General features: G+C 35.0%; 1 protein-coding gene and 1 pseudogene across 1 annotated transcript in view; both read left to right on the forward strand.

Annotated features, from left to right (window-relative positions):
- The window catches only part of LOC132805066 (uncharacterized), a 51,001-nt gene that overhangs the window by 25,764 nt on the left and 6,546 nt on the right, over positions 1–18,691 (forward strand). Inside the window, exon 4 of the mRNA XM_060819826.1 lies at positions 17,680–17,773. Coding sequence (XP_060675809.1) covers positions 17,680–17,773 — 94 coding nt within the window. The remainder of the gene's footprint in view (positions 1–17,679; positions 17,774–18,691) is intronic.
- On the forward strand, positions 656–15,001 carry LOC125421549 (uncharacterized; annotated as a pseudogene).

Genomic DNA, 18,691 nt, shown 5'->3' on the forward strand with positions numbered 1-18,691 from the left:
TAGCACAAAATGAAATCATTGTGGTTAGGCTTTTATGTGATCTCTTTATTTGTTTCTATGTGATGTTTTTGTTTTTTAACTACTAAAAGTGGTAGAGTTAGAACAGCCGGCCCCTAGCTTCCATGACCATTGACTTTCACAGTCACCTATCCTACTTAGGCATTTTTAATCCTCTTCCTCCCTGTCCGAATGAAAACAAATAAAAATAATCAGCTTCAACACATAGTTCCCCATTTTAAGGTCAGAAAATTCAGAGAGAGTTTGGAAGAACTCTTTTGTCCGTACTTCTCAATATCAAACGAAATTGATACGTTACGTCGTCATTACAACGACACAGACTCTAACAAAAATGAAAAATGCAAGTCAATTAAAATAAAGTGCAGAAAATGATTAAATGGCAAGAAAAACAAGTCTTTGGGCTTGAGGAAGGAAATGTTGCCTGGTCCACGTCTATGTCATGAAGAATAATTTTGACCAGGGAAATTTGATCCAATGCCCTTATTTGAATGGTGTTAACAAAATATACCTACCTTGATTGAATCATTTTTGTTTTATCTTTTAATATTCATTACATCTTTAAAAAAATTTTAAAAGATCTAGATGTTCTTTATTTTAGATTTAATATAAGGAAACATTTTGTGGCTCCTCCGATTAAACTTCTGAATTCTCATTCAAAACCAATGCTGAGATTAGAAAGAGGATCAAATTCAAGGACAATAAGTTTGAGTTCAATAAAAGCAATGCTCAGATCTTCTGGCTAATGCTTGACGATGCCCATATTCAATCCCGCCTTTATTTCTACAAGTATCGGAATGTTTTTACCTTCTCACTTATGCTTATTTCTTCTTTGGTGTTTCAGAAATACTTGAATGGTGGATCGGAAGAATCTGGGTCTTTAGCAAATGGCGGTTTTGTTCTGGTTCTACTAGGATTTGCGAGTGTTTTTAAGTTTTTAACGTTGCTCGCCAAGGTTGCTTTTGAAAAATTTGCGTCGAGGAGGTCGGAGAAGCATAGAGTGTTCTCTTTGGGGCTTTGGGAGCCATAGCTAGAAATATGGTTTGCTTCCTAATTAGTCCTTCGGTTCTGGATTTCAATTTTGGTCCAGTTGATGGTTTTTGTAGATCTTCAATTACTGTTTTAATGGGTTTCGTAGTTGGTTTTCTATTTATGCCTGCAACGAAGAGTGCCAGAGCGTTTTGGCTTGGAATTGATCAGTCCAGGTCTAATTTGGCAATGATTTCATGCGGATGGTTTGCTAGACTAATTCTAAATTATTTGGTGATTCTATTCACATCAATTCTATGGATTAAACCTTTATCAGAAATGTTGGTCAACAAGAACATTGGTGATGGTAAAGATGTGCATTTTGTTGGGGTGAGAAGGTTATGACCAAGAGCAAGCTAGCTTGAAGTGTTAGCAACAAGCAAGCTTTTGGTGATGCTCTTGGGAATGGTTGTGTGTGAGTTGTGTTTTTAGGTTTTGGTTATGGTGTTTTCTGGTTTTTAGGGTTCCTAAAGTGTTCTAAGGTGTTGAAGAAGAGATAAGAAGAAGAGGAACACGTTGGCTTTTGAAAATAAGGCTTAGATGTGTAGCCATTTCATTCATTTTACAATATAAGCTTGAAATTACAACTAGTTCACACATGCCAAGCATGTGAGCTTACAAAATGAGTAAAGTATTTGAAATTTAAAAAGTAAAATGGTCAACACCTAACTTTTCATACACAAAAGAGTCAAAAACCAGCTGCAACATGTCTATTCCAAATATAGTAAAAAGTGGCACATGGTTTGAACTAAGTTCCTATTGTTTAACTAGTTTGGGTAAACAACCAAACTAGCTTCACCTACTTAGTTTCCCTTTGTATCTGCCTATGAAACTTGGTTTGAAGCATCCTTGGTCATCAATAAATATTGTTCCAAGAGCTAGGAATGTTCTGGAACCGGATCATGGGCCAAACAGCTCCAAAACTGACCCATACTCTGCATACTGGGCCCATCAGATACAGCAATCTGTTTGGAATAGAAAATGGACTTTCCCATGTCATTTGGACCTGAAATTTGAACCATAGTCTTCTATATATGTCTGTAGACATCCCTCAAAATTTCAGCCCAAAAATCCATTTGAAACCTGAGATATAAGATGAATAGTAGAACTATGTTGCTGGAAATTATGAATCCAGCACCATAGGCATTTCAAGCATAACATTCCTACTCTTTTGTGCATAATTTTGCCTATACTTTTGCACACATAACTTAGGCACAAAACATTATCAAAATATACCTTGCATAAATTAAAACATACAAAAAAAAATATAAACTGATAAAAGGAAAGGATTTGATACCAAGGTGTGCATGCTAGTCGGTGACATGCACCATCAAATGGCAAAATTGCCACACTTTAACACTCCTCCTTGGCAATTTTGTATGAGACATTGAGAAGTCCTCTCAACATCTCAAATCTTTTCTTTCCCAATGGCTTGGTGAAGATATCCGCCAAGTTCTCCTCGGAAGTCACATACTCCAACTTCACTTCACCACGTGCTTCAAATTCCCTTAAGGAATGATACTTGACCGGTATATGCTTGGTCCTCCCATGTTGGACTGGATTTTGTGCAATTGCTATTGCTGAAGTATTGTCACACAATATTACCGTGGATTCCTCTTGCTTCAAGCTCAAGTCCTCCAATAATTTCCTAAGCCAAACACCTTGATTAGCACAACTTGAGCAAGCAATATACTCGGCTTCCGCAGTGCTTTGTGCAACGGTTTGTTGCTTCTTGGAATTCCATGAGAAAGGACCATTTCCAAGAGTGTAAATGTAGCCCGATGTGCTCTTGCTATCATCCAAAGAACCAGCCCAATCACTATCACTATAACCAAGCAAAGCTTCATTCATGCCATCCTTGTACCATATACCAAAATCACTAGTACCTTTCAAATACCTTAGGATTCTTTTTGCACAACTAAGATGATTTTGTGATGGACTATGCATAAATCTTGACAAAACAACCACACTAAACATGATATCCGGTCTAGTAGAGCATACATATAAAAAGCTACCAATTAAACTTCTATAGATGGAAGGATTTACCTTTGGAGAATCATCATCCTTCACCAATTTGGTGCCTTCATTCATAGGTGTGGCAACGCTATTACAATCTTCCATGTCAAACTTCTTGAGCAGCTCCTTCACATAGCTTTCTTGAGATATGAAGATGCCCTTGGATGATTGGACAACTTCAATTCCAAGAAAGTATTTCATCTCTCCAAGGCTAGACATCTCAAAGTTCAATTCTAGCTCACCTTTGAAGTTGCTCACTTCTTTCTCATTACCACCGGTCACTAGGAGGTCATCAACATAAAGAGACACCAACACCATGCAACCATGAGTCCTAATATATAATGTAGGCTCATTAGGACTCCTCCTAAATCCATGCTTTGTCAAAAAACCATCTATCTTGGCATACCATGCCCTAGGAGCTTGTTTAAGGCCATACAAGGCCTTGTGTAGCTTGTATACCTTCTCTTCACTTCCTTTCTTCACAAAACCTTCGGGTTGCACAACATAGACCTCCTCCTTCAATATTCCATTCAAGAAGGCTGACTTCACATCAAGGTGATATACTTTCCAAGACTTTTGTGCCGAAATTGCAAGAAGAAGTCTTATGGTTTCCATCCTTGCAACCGGTGCAAAAGTCTCTCCATAATCCACACCGGATTGTTGTGCATATCCTTTGACAACAAGCCTTGCCTTGTGCTTATTTATGGACCCATTCGGATTGTACTTGGTCCTAAAGATCCACTTCACCCCAATAGCATTCTTTCCCTTCGGTTTTGTTACCAAGCTCCAAGTGTCATTCTTGTTTATCACATCGATTTCATCTTGCATGGCTTGTCTCCACTCTTTTCTTGCCATAGCCTCATAGACATTGATTGGATCACTCAATGCCACATTACACCTTTCATAAATCTCATTAAGAGGTCTTGTGCCTCTCACACCATCACCAATCTCCAAATCAGCCCCTATGGAGATTTCTAGCTCATTCTCATTATATTCATCATCATGGGCAGCACCTTCATCATTTCCTTGTTCCTCATCGTTATCATGAGCTTCAAGCCAATTGTCTTCATCCATACTAGCCAACTCCTCCTTACCACAAACCCATTTAGCTTCCTCATCAACTTTCACATCTCTACTTATCACAAGTTTCTTGGTTTCCAAGTTATACACTCTATATCCCTTGGTCACATCACTATAGCCAATCAAGACACCAACTTGTGACCTTTCATCAAGCTTTCCTCTATTCTCTTGTGGTACTAGGATGTAACAAATGCTTCCAAATACCCTTAGATGATCAAGAGAAGGCTTATATCCAAACCAAAGCTCAAATGGGGTTTTACTCCTCAAAGACTTGGAGTAAAGCCTATTTTGGATGTAGATGGATGTATTAACTCCTTCGGCCCAAAACTTCTTTGGCAAGCCACTTTCAAACAACAAACATCTAGCCATCTCCATGATGGTACGGTTCTTCCTTTCACATACACCATTTTGTTGTGGTGTGTATGGTGTAGTGAATTGATGAACTATACCATGATCCTTACAAAGTTGTTTGAAAGCCTCACTTGTGTATTCCCCACCATTGTCCGTCCTTAACACCTTTATAGTGCAACCGGATTGATTTTGCACTAACTTCATAAATTCTACAAACTTCTCCAAAGCTTGTGATTTTCTTTCAAGGAAATACACCCAACACATTCTTGAGTAATCATCAATGAAAGTTATGAAATACTTGCTGCCATTTAAGGATGGAATACTCATAGGACCACAAATATCCGAATGTATAAGTCCTAACTTCTCCTTTGATCTCCAAGAACAAGATTGAAATGCTAGCCTAGTATGCTTTCCTTTTTGACACACTTCACACACATGTTCTTGCTTCTCCACCAATGGCATGTCTCTAACAAGTTCATGTGTGCCTACCAATGACTTAAAGCTAGCATGGCCTAGTCGTTTATGCCAAAGTTGAGAGGTGTTCTCAACTTTGGTGTTCAATGCAACTGATGCACCATTTTCATCCATATTCAACCTAAAATTCTTGTTCTTCATTCCAACACACATTAATTCATTTCCATGTGGATCAACTATAGTGCATGTCATGTTTGAGAAGTGTAATGCATATTTGTTCTCAAGCATTTGACCTACACTAAGTAAGTTCTCACATAAAGAAGGTACATAGAGAACATCATGGATAGTTTTGATACCTTTGGTGGTGTGTATCACCACATCTCCTTTGCCTTTCACTTCCATCAAGGCTCCATTTCCAATTTTGACTTTGTTGTGGCTGCTCCTATCCAAGTTTGTGAACCACTCATGCTTGTGAGACATATGGTGTGTTGCTCCACTATCAATGATCCATCCTTCATCATTCTTGATGCTACTAAAACAAGTAGCAACAAACAACTCTTCGGATTCACTATCACTTGCATTATCTTTAGCAACATTTGCTTGTTGCTTATCTTTCTTGTTTGCCTTGCATACTCTCTCCACATGACCTTTTTGTTGGCATTTATGGCAAAATGCATCCGGCCTCCACCAACACCTTCTTGGATGATGACCTTTCTTCTTGCAATGGTGACAAGGTTCATAGGACTTCCTCTCGGGTTTGCTAGTTTCACCTTTCTCCTTTATGACCTTAAGCTTGTTCTTCTTTTGATTTTGTGTCTTTTGATGTTGTTTAGACACAAATGCAGCCTCCATTGATTCTTCATGTCTAATCCTCCTCCTTTGCTCCGTAGCTTGCAAGGCATTCACCAACTCGGTCAAGGAAATTTCATTTAGGTTCCTTGACTCCTCCAATGAAGATATCTTAGCTTCAAACCTCTCGGGCAAGGAGACCAACACCTTCTCCACAATCCTTTGGTCACTTAATCTTTCACCTAGCACCCTAATTTGATTCACCACATTAAGAAGCCTTGTGGTGAACTCCTTAACCGTTTCTTTGTCTTTCATCTTGATAGTCTCAAACTCCCTCCTTAGGTTAAGGATTTGCATTTGCCTTGTCCTTGCACTCCCTTGGAACTCATCTTGAAGTTTGTCCCAAGCTTCTTTGGCACTCTCACATGCCATTATCCTTGTGAAAATGGTATCACTAATACAAGAATGAATGGCGGTGAGAGCCTTGAAACCTTTAGCCAATTCCTCCTTATGGTGCTTGATTTGGTTGACCATTGCCCCTTGTCTCAAAGGCTCGGGTTCTTGGGGATTTATGGTGACCTCCCAAAGACCATAAGCCTTCAAGTAGGCTTGCATCTTGATACTCCAAATGTTGTAGTTCTCCCCATTGAAGATAGGAGGAGAAGGAGTTGAAAAACTTGAAGAAGCCATGTGAATGTTGCTTTCTAGTATGAAGGAATATGAAAATATATTTGTGCTTTCAAGTATCTCTTCACTCTCAAGGAACGAACCAGCCCAAAAACCTCACAAATCTCACAAAAATGTGCCTTGCTCTGATACAACTTTGTTGGGGTGAGAAGGTTATGACCAAGAGCAAGCTAGCTTGAAGTGTTAGCAACAAGCAAGCTTTTGGTGATGCTCTTGGGAATGGTTGTGTGTGAGTTGTGTTTTTAGGTTTTGGTTATGGTGTTTTCTGGTTTTTAGGGTTCCTAAAGTGTTCTAAGGTGTTGAAGAAGAGATAAGAAGAAGAGGAACATGTTGGCTTTTGAAAATAAGGCTTAGATGTGTAGCCATTTCATTCATTTTACAATATAAGCTTGAAATTACAACTAGTTCACACATGCCAAGCATGTGAGCTTACAAAATGAGTAAAGTATTTGAAATTTAAAAAGTAAAATGGTCAACACCTAACTTTTCATACACAAAAGAGTCAAAAACCAGCTGCAACATGTCTATTCCAAATATAGTAAAAAGTGGCACATGGTTTGAACTAAGTTCCTATTGTTTAACTAGTTTGGGTAAACAACCAAACTAGCTTCACCTACTTAGTTTCCCTTTGTATCTGCCTATGAAACTTGGTTTGAAGCATCCTTGGTCATCAATAAATATTGTTCCAAGAGCTAGGAATGTTCTGGAACCGGATCATGGGCCAAACAGCTCCAAAACTGACCCATACTCTGCATACTGGGCCCATCAGATACAGCAATCTGTTTGGAATAGAAAATGGACTTTCCCATGTCATTTGGACCTGAAATTTGAACCATAGTCTTCTATATATGTCTGTAGACATCCCTCAAAATTTCAGCCCAAAAATCCATTTGCAACCTGAGATATAAGATGAATAGTAGAACTATGTTGCTGGAAATTATGAATCCAGCACCATAGGCATTTCAAGCATAACATTCCTACTCTTTTGTGCATAATTTTGCCTATACTTTTGCATACATAACTTAGGCACAAAACATTATCAAAATATACCTTGCATAAATTAAAACATACAAAAAAAATATAAAGTCATAAAAGGAAAGGATTTGATACCAAGGTGTGCATGCTAGTCGGTGACATGCACCATCAAATGGCAAAATTGCCACACTTTAACACATTTGGTCAACAAAGTTGGACATTTAGAGAGATTGCTTGGAAGTGTAGGAATTTTGCCTTCCAATTTTGCTAAATTTAGGATTTGGTGCTTATTGCTTTTGGGTTTCTTGTAACTTGTTGCTTTGCGACCGAACTTGCAAATGTACTGGAATAAAGCTCTTTTGTCTTGGTACCAGAGGTTGCATGCTAGCAAAGTCCCTAATTTGGAATTTAGCAGGGCAAAAGTTTTCCTTCACAATCATTTCTTATGTCTCATAGTTTTGCAGTTTCTTGAACCCCCAGTTTTGATAACCATAGGGGTTTCGGTAATTACCGATGAAAGCTACGGTAATTTTTCCAACAACTACAAATTGATTACCGTAGGTTTCATCTGTAATTAACGAAGGCCCTATGGTAATCAAATTTTTGTGCCAATTTGAGAACTTTTGCAAAAAATTTTGGGGTTTTTTCTCCTTAGAATTATTGAAGAATGTATATTTTGCATGTTGTTGCATTTAACACACATTAGGGGATTGTGGGGGCCAAAAAATTGGTAAAATATGATAACCATAGAGGTTTTGGTAATTACCAATGAAACCTACGGTAATTTTTCCAACAACTACAAATTGATTACCGTAGGTTTCATCTGTAATTAACAAAGGCCCTATGGTAATCAAAGTTTTGTGCCAATTTGAGAACTTTTGCAAAAATTTTGGGGTTTTTTCTCCTTAGAATTATTGAAGAATGTATATTTTGCATGTCGTTGCATTTAACACACATTAGGGGATTGTGGGGGCCAAACAATTGGTAAAATATGATAACCATAGAGGTTTTGGTAATTACCGATGAAACCTACGGTAATTTTTCCAACAACTACAAATTGATTACCGTAGGTTTCATCTGTAATTAACAAAGGCCCTATGGTAATCAAATTTTTGTGCCAATTTGAGAACTTTTGCAAAAATTTTGGGGTTTTTTCTCCTTAGAATTATTGAAGAATGTATATTTTGCATGTTGTTGCATTTAACACACATTAGGGGATTGTGGGGGCCAAAAAATTGGTAAAATATGATAACCATAGAGGTTTTGGTAATTACCGATGAAACCTACGGTAATTTTTCCAACAACTACAAATTGATTACCATAGGTTTCATCGGTAATTACCGAAGGCCCTACGACAATCAAATTTTGTGCCAATTTAAGAACTTTTTCAGAACTTTTGGGGCTTTTTTTCTTTAAGATCATTGAAGAATGTATATTTTTCATATTGTTGCATTTAACACATATTAGGGAACTTGTGGGGGCTAAAAAATTGGTAAAATATGATTACCATAGGAGTTTCGGTAATTACCGATGCAACCTACGTAATTTTTCAAGCAAGGACAAATTGATTACCTTAGGTTTCATCGGTAATTACCGAAGGCCCTACGGTAATCAAATTTTTGTGCCAATTTGAGAACTTTTTCAGAACTTTTGGGGTTTTTTCTCTTTAGGATTATTGAAGAATATATATTTGGCATATTTTTGCATTTAACACATATTAGGGGACTTGTGGGGGCCAAAAAATTGGTAAAATGTGATAACCATAGGAATTTCGGTAATTACCGATGAAACCTACGCTAATTTTCCCAGCAACTACAAATTGATTACCATAGGTTTCCAAGGTAATTCCCGAAGGCCCTACGGTGATCAAATTTTTGTGCCAATTTGAGAATTTTTTCAGAACTTTTAGGGTTTTTTCTCCTTAGGATCATTGAAAAATGTATATTTTGCATGTTGATGTATTTAACACACATTAGGGAACTTATGGGGGCAAAAAAATTGGTAAAATGTGATAGCCATAGGGGTTTCAATAATTACCGATGATACCTACGGTAATTTTTCAAGCAAAGACAAATTGATTACTGTAGGTTTCATCGGTAATTATCGTAGACCTTACGGTAATCAAATTTTTGTGCTAATTTGAGAACTTTTTCATAACTTTTGGAGTTTTTTCTCTTTAGGATCATTGAAGAATATATATTTTGTATGTTGTTGCATTTAACACACATTAGGGGACTTGTAAAGGCCAAAAAATTCGTAAAATATGATTACCATAGGAGTTTTGGTAATTATCGATGAAACCTACGGTAATTTTTCCAGCAACTAGAAATTGAATGTTTTCACTTGTTAATGTCATTTTTTCTCTTACTTTGTCAACAGTTATCATTAATAATGTGTATTTGCAACAAAAATAAACTTCCCACCACAATTTCATAAACATATTAATATCGTATTATCATGATTATCAAATGTCATCTCTAAATAACATACAAAATACTTAAAACACAATACCATTTTACCAAAATAATACCACAAATGACTTTTTTAACAAAACAATACCACAATACTATTGACTTTTTTACCAAATCACACATCCAACAATTGGGCTACTAATTACATTGCTACAACTCCATTGAAAAAAAAAAAAAAAATCCCTGCTCCACCTCTGCTTTCCTTTCCTCTATGAAAAAGCATCTCTCACCTCTCCTCTTATAAGCATATGAAAGACTTAGGAAAAATTGCAGTTGATTCAGCTTCCACTTCTAGGAGATCAAATGGAGCTCGACTAGTTTCTGCTAGATGAGAAATAAACATCAGTAAATTATAGGAAATTGTCACATTCAAAGCCATAGATGAACTCTCATCAATCACCCAATGGCCTAGAAAAGGGCCACATCTAAATAGAACTGAATACAAATGCTAAAAAGTATTTATTTTGCCAGACCATATCTCAGCATCAAACTTTGAGTAGGTTCATCCTTAGATGGATGATCCTTGCTTGGTGTAGATTCGGATGGATAAACTTAAGCACAATTTTATGCCATTTTTCTTCTTTTTGTTCCTATTCAATCACTTTCCTACTTTCTCCTAAATTGTTTGGCTGGTTTCATAATTTTATTTAAGCACCTACAACGCAAGAAGCTTTAGAAAATAAAACATTCTTCATTAAGGCAAAACTTGCGCTAGTAACTTTTATGCTCTGCAGTTGCAAAGGCTGTTCAATTTTTCAATTTCTTTTTCTTCTCTGAAAACCTGAAATTTCTGATCCACTCCAATCACGATCACTTATTTTGTCAGTGAACTTTTTTTCCCCCTATTTTAATCAAAAGAAGGCAACATGTTGAAGATAATAGGTGTCTGTCATCAAAGTTGTTTGCTTTGTTGATTGCAATTTTGCCTAAGACAAAACCCTTTTCTAGCATGCTGCTAAGAGCTAACCACATCCTCTGCCTTTCAAAATGTAAAGTAATCAACTCTAGGAGGCAGAGTTTTATTATCAATTTCCTACATATACTAGTGAGGTTAACAGGTTGGCAACATTAACATGTTAAGTGTGAAAGATTGAAAATTTTTATTAGAGAATCTTACATGAAGTTATTGTGAGAGACATATAGTTCAAAGTGAAACTTGTTTGCATAAACCAACTAGTAAAAGCATGCAAATAAATACATTGTTAAAGATGCCACTTAATAGGATGGCCGCTCATTGTAATATAAAAAATCCTGGTGTTGCCTATATATACTCCATAAGATGCCATTAGAATTGGTTATTTGAGCTTTGTTTGAACTGGAATAAATATTTCAGATTACACTTTGAACAACAAAAATACCAAAACTGGCACGATAGAAGCAAGGAATTGTTGAGGATATCAACAATAGGTTTGGGATTCTAGAAGGATGCAGGTAATCTTCCAAAACTAGGACTGTAAGAAATATCTGCAAAGGAAATCTAGAAGTTTCTCCTTAACAAATATTCATACAAGTAGCAAAATAGAAGCAAAAATTAGCTTCATAATATAAGAACTTTAATAAACTTAAAGAAGAATAATTTAGGCCTTACCATGTCAGGGTCCAATGTATCAAATGCATGAAGTCCATATCTGTCTTCAGGTACAAGAATAGTTGTTTTTGGATCTAAAGACTCAGTTTTACCTGTTTCATGTATGAAGTATTCTATTGAAAATCATAAATTTCATAAAAAAAAAAAAATGCTTTAAATTAAAATGTAAAACATAAAATATAAAATATTCAAGTGGTCTGACAATTCAGAGCATTATTAGAAGAACAAAATAACACAATAAAAAAGAGAAAATGTTACAAAAAATTATGTCAATTTTCATATCCTAGCAAATATTTAAGCAATTTCTTCATGCCATTGACTAATACATAAAGCATAATGGAATTAACAAAGCATATCAATGACTAAAAGCAGCTAAATTTCACTAATACATAAACATATGGAATTATCTTGTGGAATACATCTAGAAAAAAGCATATAGTTGTTACCATAGAAGAAATAACAAAGCTTTCGAGCGTCCACAATTGTTACTGATAACTCTCCAACAAAATCCTTGTTCCCTTCTTGCATATCCCCTGGTTTTAAATCATTTGGAACTAGGCCAACTGCCTTTCCCTAAAAATGCATACATCTATTTGATCATTGCATGTGTGCAATCCATATGGCCCATGTCGGTAATTTTTTCAAAGATTAACATAGTTGCTGAAAAATACCTACAGTATACTTCTGCATTTTCAATAATTCTGTTGGTGATTTTTTATGTTAATTTTTTTTCATGTAACTATTGAACATAATATTAATGCATGAAGGATGTTAAATTTTTTTATATAATGTAACCATGTAACTATGATAATCTTGGGGTCCATTGATGCATAATGGATGAGGAATATGTATATGTTTGTGTATGTATATGGAAATATGGATATATATATATATATCCATATATATATGGACTAAAAAATAATTGCATGGTACAAGACAAAGTATATGCTTCATAAGAAAACGGCTATTGAACCTGAATTCATCCACCATATCAACAAATAAAAGAATTTTTCAAAATCCATGAAAGTAACTCAATACCATTGGAAGCTTTGCCTTTGAAAAAAAGAAAAAAAAATGTCAAACTAGATGCTCAAAACAGCTTTCATGGAATGAAGTGGAAATTTATGGCTTTAATTCTCTTTTGTGAACAATAAATAGCCTTGTGGAAGACTTGACTCACAACCAATTCAATACTAACATTTCTCAACTGCATTGAACCACCAATGGTTGGCTTGCATATCTCTTCAATGGAAGAATCAATTCCACCCACCATGCATCCTTTAAAAGGTGCAACATGACTCATCCGCATGAAAGTTCTATTCCATGGACACAAATCTTTTAAATTTCTCATTTCTTGATGTTGGCACATCACCATCTGCTAGAACTCAAGCAAGTTCACACGATCTAACTGAGCATTGATTTGCATTCTTCTCAGATTTTGCTCAAGCTTCATCAGCACTTCCTGCTCTTGTAATAGTTGTGTTGTAGCAGTGACAAATCTTTTCATTTTCTTCACTTTCCTCTCCATTTTCTTCAATCTATATTCCTAGCCAAACCATTGAAAACCATTTTGAATAGGATCATTACAAAATTGTTCAAGACGGTGATAAACAGGATTGGCACACGTCCTATGTATGCACAATCAAACAAAGAAACCAAAAGATATTACGTGTTACTGTTTACATTTAGATGGAAATTTCAATTTTTAAATAAAGAGAAGCACTAAAACAAAAGTTAACATCACACTGATAGAACATATTCACTAAATGAATCAAAGAAACCAAGTTGGCCAGGAAGAGTTTCCAATAACCTACTAAATGGGTGGCTAATATTGATTTAGATTTCCCATTTTCAAAAGAAAAAGTCAAAGAGTAGTTTTAAATTCTCCAAGATTCTTCATATGCTATCACCCTTAATGCAAGTACCTTAAACATTTTTTAGCATAAGAAGAATTACATGTATCATGCAGTCAGATTAATCCAATTAAGCAACCAATATCAACCAGGAAGACCAGATTGTTTATACCTTTATGTACCTTCCAAATTTAGTTCCTTGATATTTTCTAATAGTGGAACAACAGGCTCCATGACAATATAGATAGCAACCTTGTCGTATTACCACAAAAAGTTTTAGTCTCCATACTATAAAGGAATGATAAAATATTTGGATGTTTGACCTAAAAAGAACAAACGTGACTTTTTTATACTAGTAGGTATCGTAGAAAAATTCCTTTACAGAAGGCTAGTAACAGAAGGATAAAGTAGCTAGACAGGGAAACAAAACATGTATTAAAGCTTAGAAAAATAGGCATACTATCAAAAAAAATCGATGGACTCTTAAAAAACAACCATGTTGAGTTAATGCTTGATAAAACTAAAAATTTAAACATTTTGTTACAAAAATATTACACTTAAATTTTATCAGATTATTGGATTTCAAATTTCAGGGATGTGAGAATCTTTCATATCAATTTCCTCTTTGATTTTGATAGGTGTATGTGACAAGAAAATCCATAATGCATCAATCCGCTAATATCTAAATTCAAAAAAGTAGCAACCAAAATATTGAAAATTGCAAAGAGAAGAATATTTAAACCAATCCAAGAAACCAAAGAGAATAAGAACTTTCTCAAGAAAAATACTAACCACAACAAAGAGTAAAACAGATGAGAACTTATTGTTCTGAGGCGCTTTACACCATTACGACCAGCAGCTAAATGTCCATCTTGGGCATTACTTCCAGAAAGAGAAAATATACATACAACAGATCCATCATCCTAAAATACCAATTAAAAGTATATCAACATATCATGTATCTATATATGATAAAATTTTCTTAGATTAGAGAAACTGAAGATTGAAATTCATAATTGACGTATAGGAAATAGCCAATAATAAGATCTTAGGAAGATCTGAGCATATAGACACATCCAAGACTTTAACAGAACAGGTTATGGAATATCTTCACTACTAAAATTTTCTCTTCATTTGTATAAGCAAAAGCATTATATAATTTCCACCACACACACGTAACCCAATAAAACATATCAATAAACAGTTAAAATGCATATGATTTTGGCCCCAAATAATAAAACCCAAAAATAATAGCATTCTAAAAACAAGTTCAGTAATTAATAATTACTATATCCCATCTATAAGATCCATTAACTTAATATTTTCAATTGTAATAATCAACAAAATTTCTAGAACAACTAATAAAAACAAAAATAAAAGCAGACCCAAAAAACTGAATGGAACAAAAAGTAAAAGAAGATTTAAGGGGGTTGAATGATCATCGTCACCTGATGAGGTTATTGTTTTAGTTGTCTCAGTGAGTTAGTGAGAAGCAGAGGAATGGGAAGAGTGGTGAGAAGAAGAAGAAGCAGAAGAAGAAGAGAAAGGAGGAGTTTGTTGTAGACCTACTCGCCGACTTCGAGGCCAAGACCAAGAAGGGCATGGCAGAGCTGATTGCTAAGCCTTGGATGCTTCCTCCACTCGCTCCTCCTCCTGAAGAACTCCAATTGTCCCAAAACGCTTCGCCATTCTCTCTCACTTTCTCTTCCTCTTCTTTTCCGTGCTCTGTTTAGGGGAAAAATGGTGTAACCTTACATCTTCATTCTTCCTTTTCACATTTGAAAAAGGTAATGTGGGGATATTTGAAAATAGAAGGGTAAAACAAAAAGGGTTGGAAACGTGTGGGTAATTTTCATTAAAGCCTTTAAAACAAGGGTATTGGGCCAAATTCCCCTTTTGATTATGTGTATCTAAAAAGCCCAAGTTTACAATCTTTTATATATCATTTGCTGAGTATGCAGGACAATACATTAACGATTCTATCAAAGAATCTTTTATTAGAAAATTATTCGTAAATTATGGGTGTGTTTGGTTTGTTGGATTGGCCAGGATTGGATGGGACACAGTCCCAGTCTGCTGTTTGGTTGATCATTTTGAGCTCGGGACAGGTTTAACCTAAACAGTAAATTAATCCCAAATGATCGGGACACAGCTGACTCGTCTCTCCCCCTAGGTCATTTTTGTCCCAAACTCAAAAAAGCCCTTGTTCTCTCGCGTATCGTTGCCTCGTGTGGAAGATCGAAGGAAAAATCACAGCTCGGTTGGTGAGTATCTCTATCTGCATCTCTATCTATTTTCTTCTCTGCATCTCTATCTGTTTTCTTCTTCCTGTATTGTGACATTTCTTCGTATAGGCCATCTTATACTCTATCTGGAAAGGGCTTCCATTTGCAAGCAAAACCCCAAACTCCAAAGAACCCAGGCAAGTGTCATCTTTCTCTCCTCTCTATTTTGTTGTCGTGGGATCTCGTCGATATATCTTTAAAAAAAATAAAAATTTCCTTAAAAATTTTACAAAAAAATCGTTAGTTTTTTCTCTGCGTTTGGGAAATTTTTTTTCCCTCAATTTGTGTTTTCTTTAGGGTTGGGAAAGGGCTTCCATCTCCTCTCTGTTTTATGTTGTCGTCGGTGTGGATTTGAAACCCACTTTTGATCTCTCACCGAGATATCTCCATGCAGATGTTTTGAAAACTAAAAACATAACCAAGTTTTCTAACCATTTCCATTTTTGTTCTAAAAAATACTTGCATTTTTTGGTTCATTTTTTAAAACCAAAAAATTTAGTTTTTCCTTTCTTCTTTCTGGTGATGCGATAGACTAATTGCCTCTCTTGTTCCCAAACTCTTTAATCCTCTTGCATCCTTTCTCTAGCCTTCTTTGTCACAGATGATGGTTAAATCACTGGCACTGGAATGCTTGCTGGTGTAAAGCTTATTGACTAATGGTTGGCACAAATTGCTAGATCTGCAGACTAAGATTGTAAGCTACACTTTCGTTTTCTTTTATTTCTAGCATGATAAATCTGTTGTAAAGCTTTTCAGATCTTGGTTTTAGACACGTATTTCGATTTTGACGGTCTAGGCTTTTATTACTCTCACTCCTAGATCTGATATAGTGTAAAACAATGTGTGGTTTTGTTGATGTCTCTGGATATGATCATGATTATTACTTCTAACGTAAAACAATGTGTGGTTTTGTTAATGTCTCTGGATATGATCATGATTATTGTTTCTTTTATTTTGCATTTGGGTCGTAGGGTTGCGTTATTGCTTGCTTTTTCTTCCAAATTTGGATATGAGTTTTTCAGGTTTGGATTGGTTATTGGCAGTATTAAGATATTAATGTTTCTACTTGAAAGGCTTATAATGTTATGTCTTTTCATCTCTTGATAAAGTCTCTCTCTAAATGTTCTGATTGGATAAGTAAAAGTTATAACAAGGTATCTCATAATCTTTGTAAATGGGCTGTAATTTTTTATGTTAGGGGAAAGGCTTTTTTATAAATGAATTTTCTTAGCAAAGAAAAATAATAATATATTACAGATTTTGGAAACAATTGTTTACCATGTCTGCTTGTTTCGAGAACCAGTATATAAGCTATGTGATATGAATAAAAGCCATATGGTTGGAGAAACTAAATAATTTGAATTTATCTAGTGAGGCCCATGGAAACCCGCAGAGGTAGATTTACTGGCTTGGACCGAACTATATTCAATTTGGTCCAAAAAACATTTTCAAAAGTCCAGTTTACGTTATCTTAGTACAATCCAACATCCCAAAGAAACTGGACTTTTCGAAACTCCTTTTGTTACAAGTTCTCTAGTAAGCCATGCCTATTTATTGGTTTAAGTAAAAAATTAAAAATTAAAAAAATAAAACGTGCGCGCACACATGCAATAAAAAAAACAAGACAAAAACTGTCTGATCTCATTGAACCATCCCCAACTTTTATGAGAAAGACATCAAACTGAAATGCTCTTGTAGTGTCTTGATTCCTGTGATAAGATAATATCAGGTCATTACTCCTCAACTAGATACCACAACTTGCATCTAGGGCAGGTTCTTAATGTGCTATAGTCACTTGTTAAAGAACATTCATTCTATATCCTTAGTTGTGATGAATAGGACAATATAAGTCATTTTAACAGTTCTCCCATTAAACTGGTATATTTATTGCCTCAGCTAATCTGGGAATGACCAAAGATTGGAAAAATAATGCAGTGCGAAGTTTGAAACAGGAGGAGCAGCTCCTGAAAATGCATTATATTCATGTACTTAAACTGTTCAATTTCAATATTAACGTGTGCTATTGGAACATCTATTCTGCATATGCTTATCTGTTATGGAATTATCTTTCTTTTTGTGTAGTTTGTATCTTATCTTTTATTCATAATGTCTTTCTTATTGTGCAGTTCAGAGATTATCTTGTGATTTGGATCGGTCAGACAAAGAGGCAGTGCAATTTGTGATTGAGAAACTTCGATCCCTGACAGCCAAAAAAGCTTGGTTAGATGAACAGTGCTTCTTAATAGTGGTGTTGATAAAATGTTTTAGATATTGTTTGTTGGTTTCCCTGCTAAGTATTTATCTTTGTATTTCATTGAAGAAAATCTTAAAATCCATCTTGAAGCATTTTATTGATGATGTGTGGCAACAGTTGAAATTTGGGAATGATGTTTGGAAAATCTATCATGTTTGCTCATTTGGTGTTTTCCATTGGCATGCCAATAACCATCTGTTCAAAAACCAAAAAGAAAATCAACTTTATATTATATTAAGTACGCACTTAATATATGTGAACAAGCTTTCAAACTTTATGTTGAGATTTATTCAGCTAATTTTGTTTTTTTAACAATAAAGGCTTTTAAATTACATTATTGAATATAAGTTTTTCCTTAAGATTGAAAAATTAACAGATTTAATTTATAAGGATTATTTGTGAATGTCATTACAAATTAGTGCAACCTGACTAATCAACTAAATTTACATGGCCTCCAAACTAAATCAAAAATAGATAATTTGTTGTTTTTATAATTTTTTTTTTTTTTTTACCTTGTGAGATGGAAACATTTAAGACACAGGTTTTAAGGGCAATCAGGTTATTTTCTATTAGATGATTTGGGTTTTAAAAAATTATAAGCATTTTGGTCTTTCGACCATAAATATTGGATCAATTTTGGAGCATTATTACATGTGATATCCTAGTTATAAAATATGTGTGTTAACCCTACATTTGTTTTAGTGTTTTAGACATAAAATATATTAAGTTACAATTTCTTAAACACGGTATGGGCTTTGGTTGATGACAAATGGAATAAGAAATGCTTTGTAAGTTGAAAAATGCTTGACACGAACATGATTTATTGGATTAGTCAGCTTGTTAAACGACATATGTTATTAAGAATATGCTTGCTCATACTTGAA

This window comes from Ziziphus jujuba, chromosome 8 (assembly GCF_031755915.1).
Source record: "Ziziphus jujuba cultivar Dongzao chromosome 8, ASM3175591v1".
NCBI classification, from domain to species: domain Eukaryota; kingdom Viridiplantae; phylum Streptophyta; class Magnoliopsida; order Rosales; family Rhamnaceae; genus Ziziphus; species Ziziphus jujuba.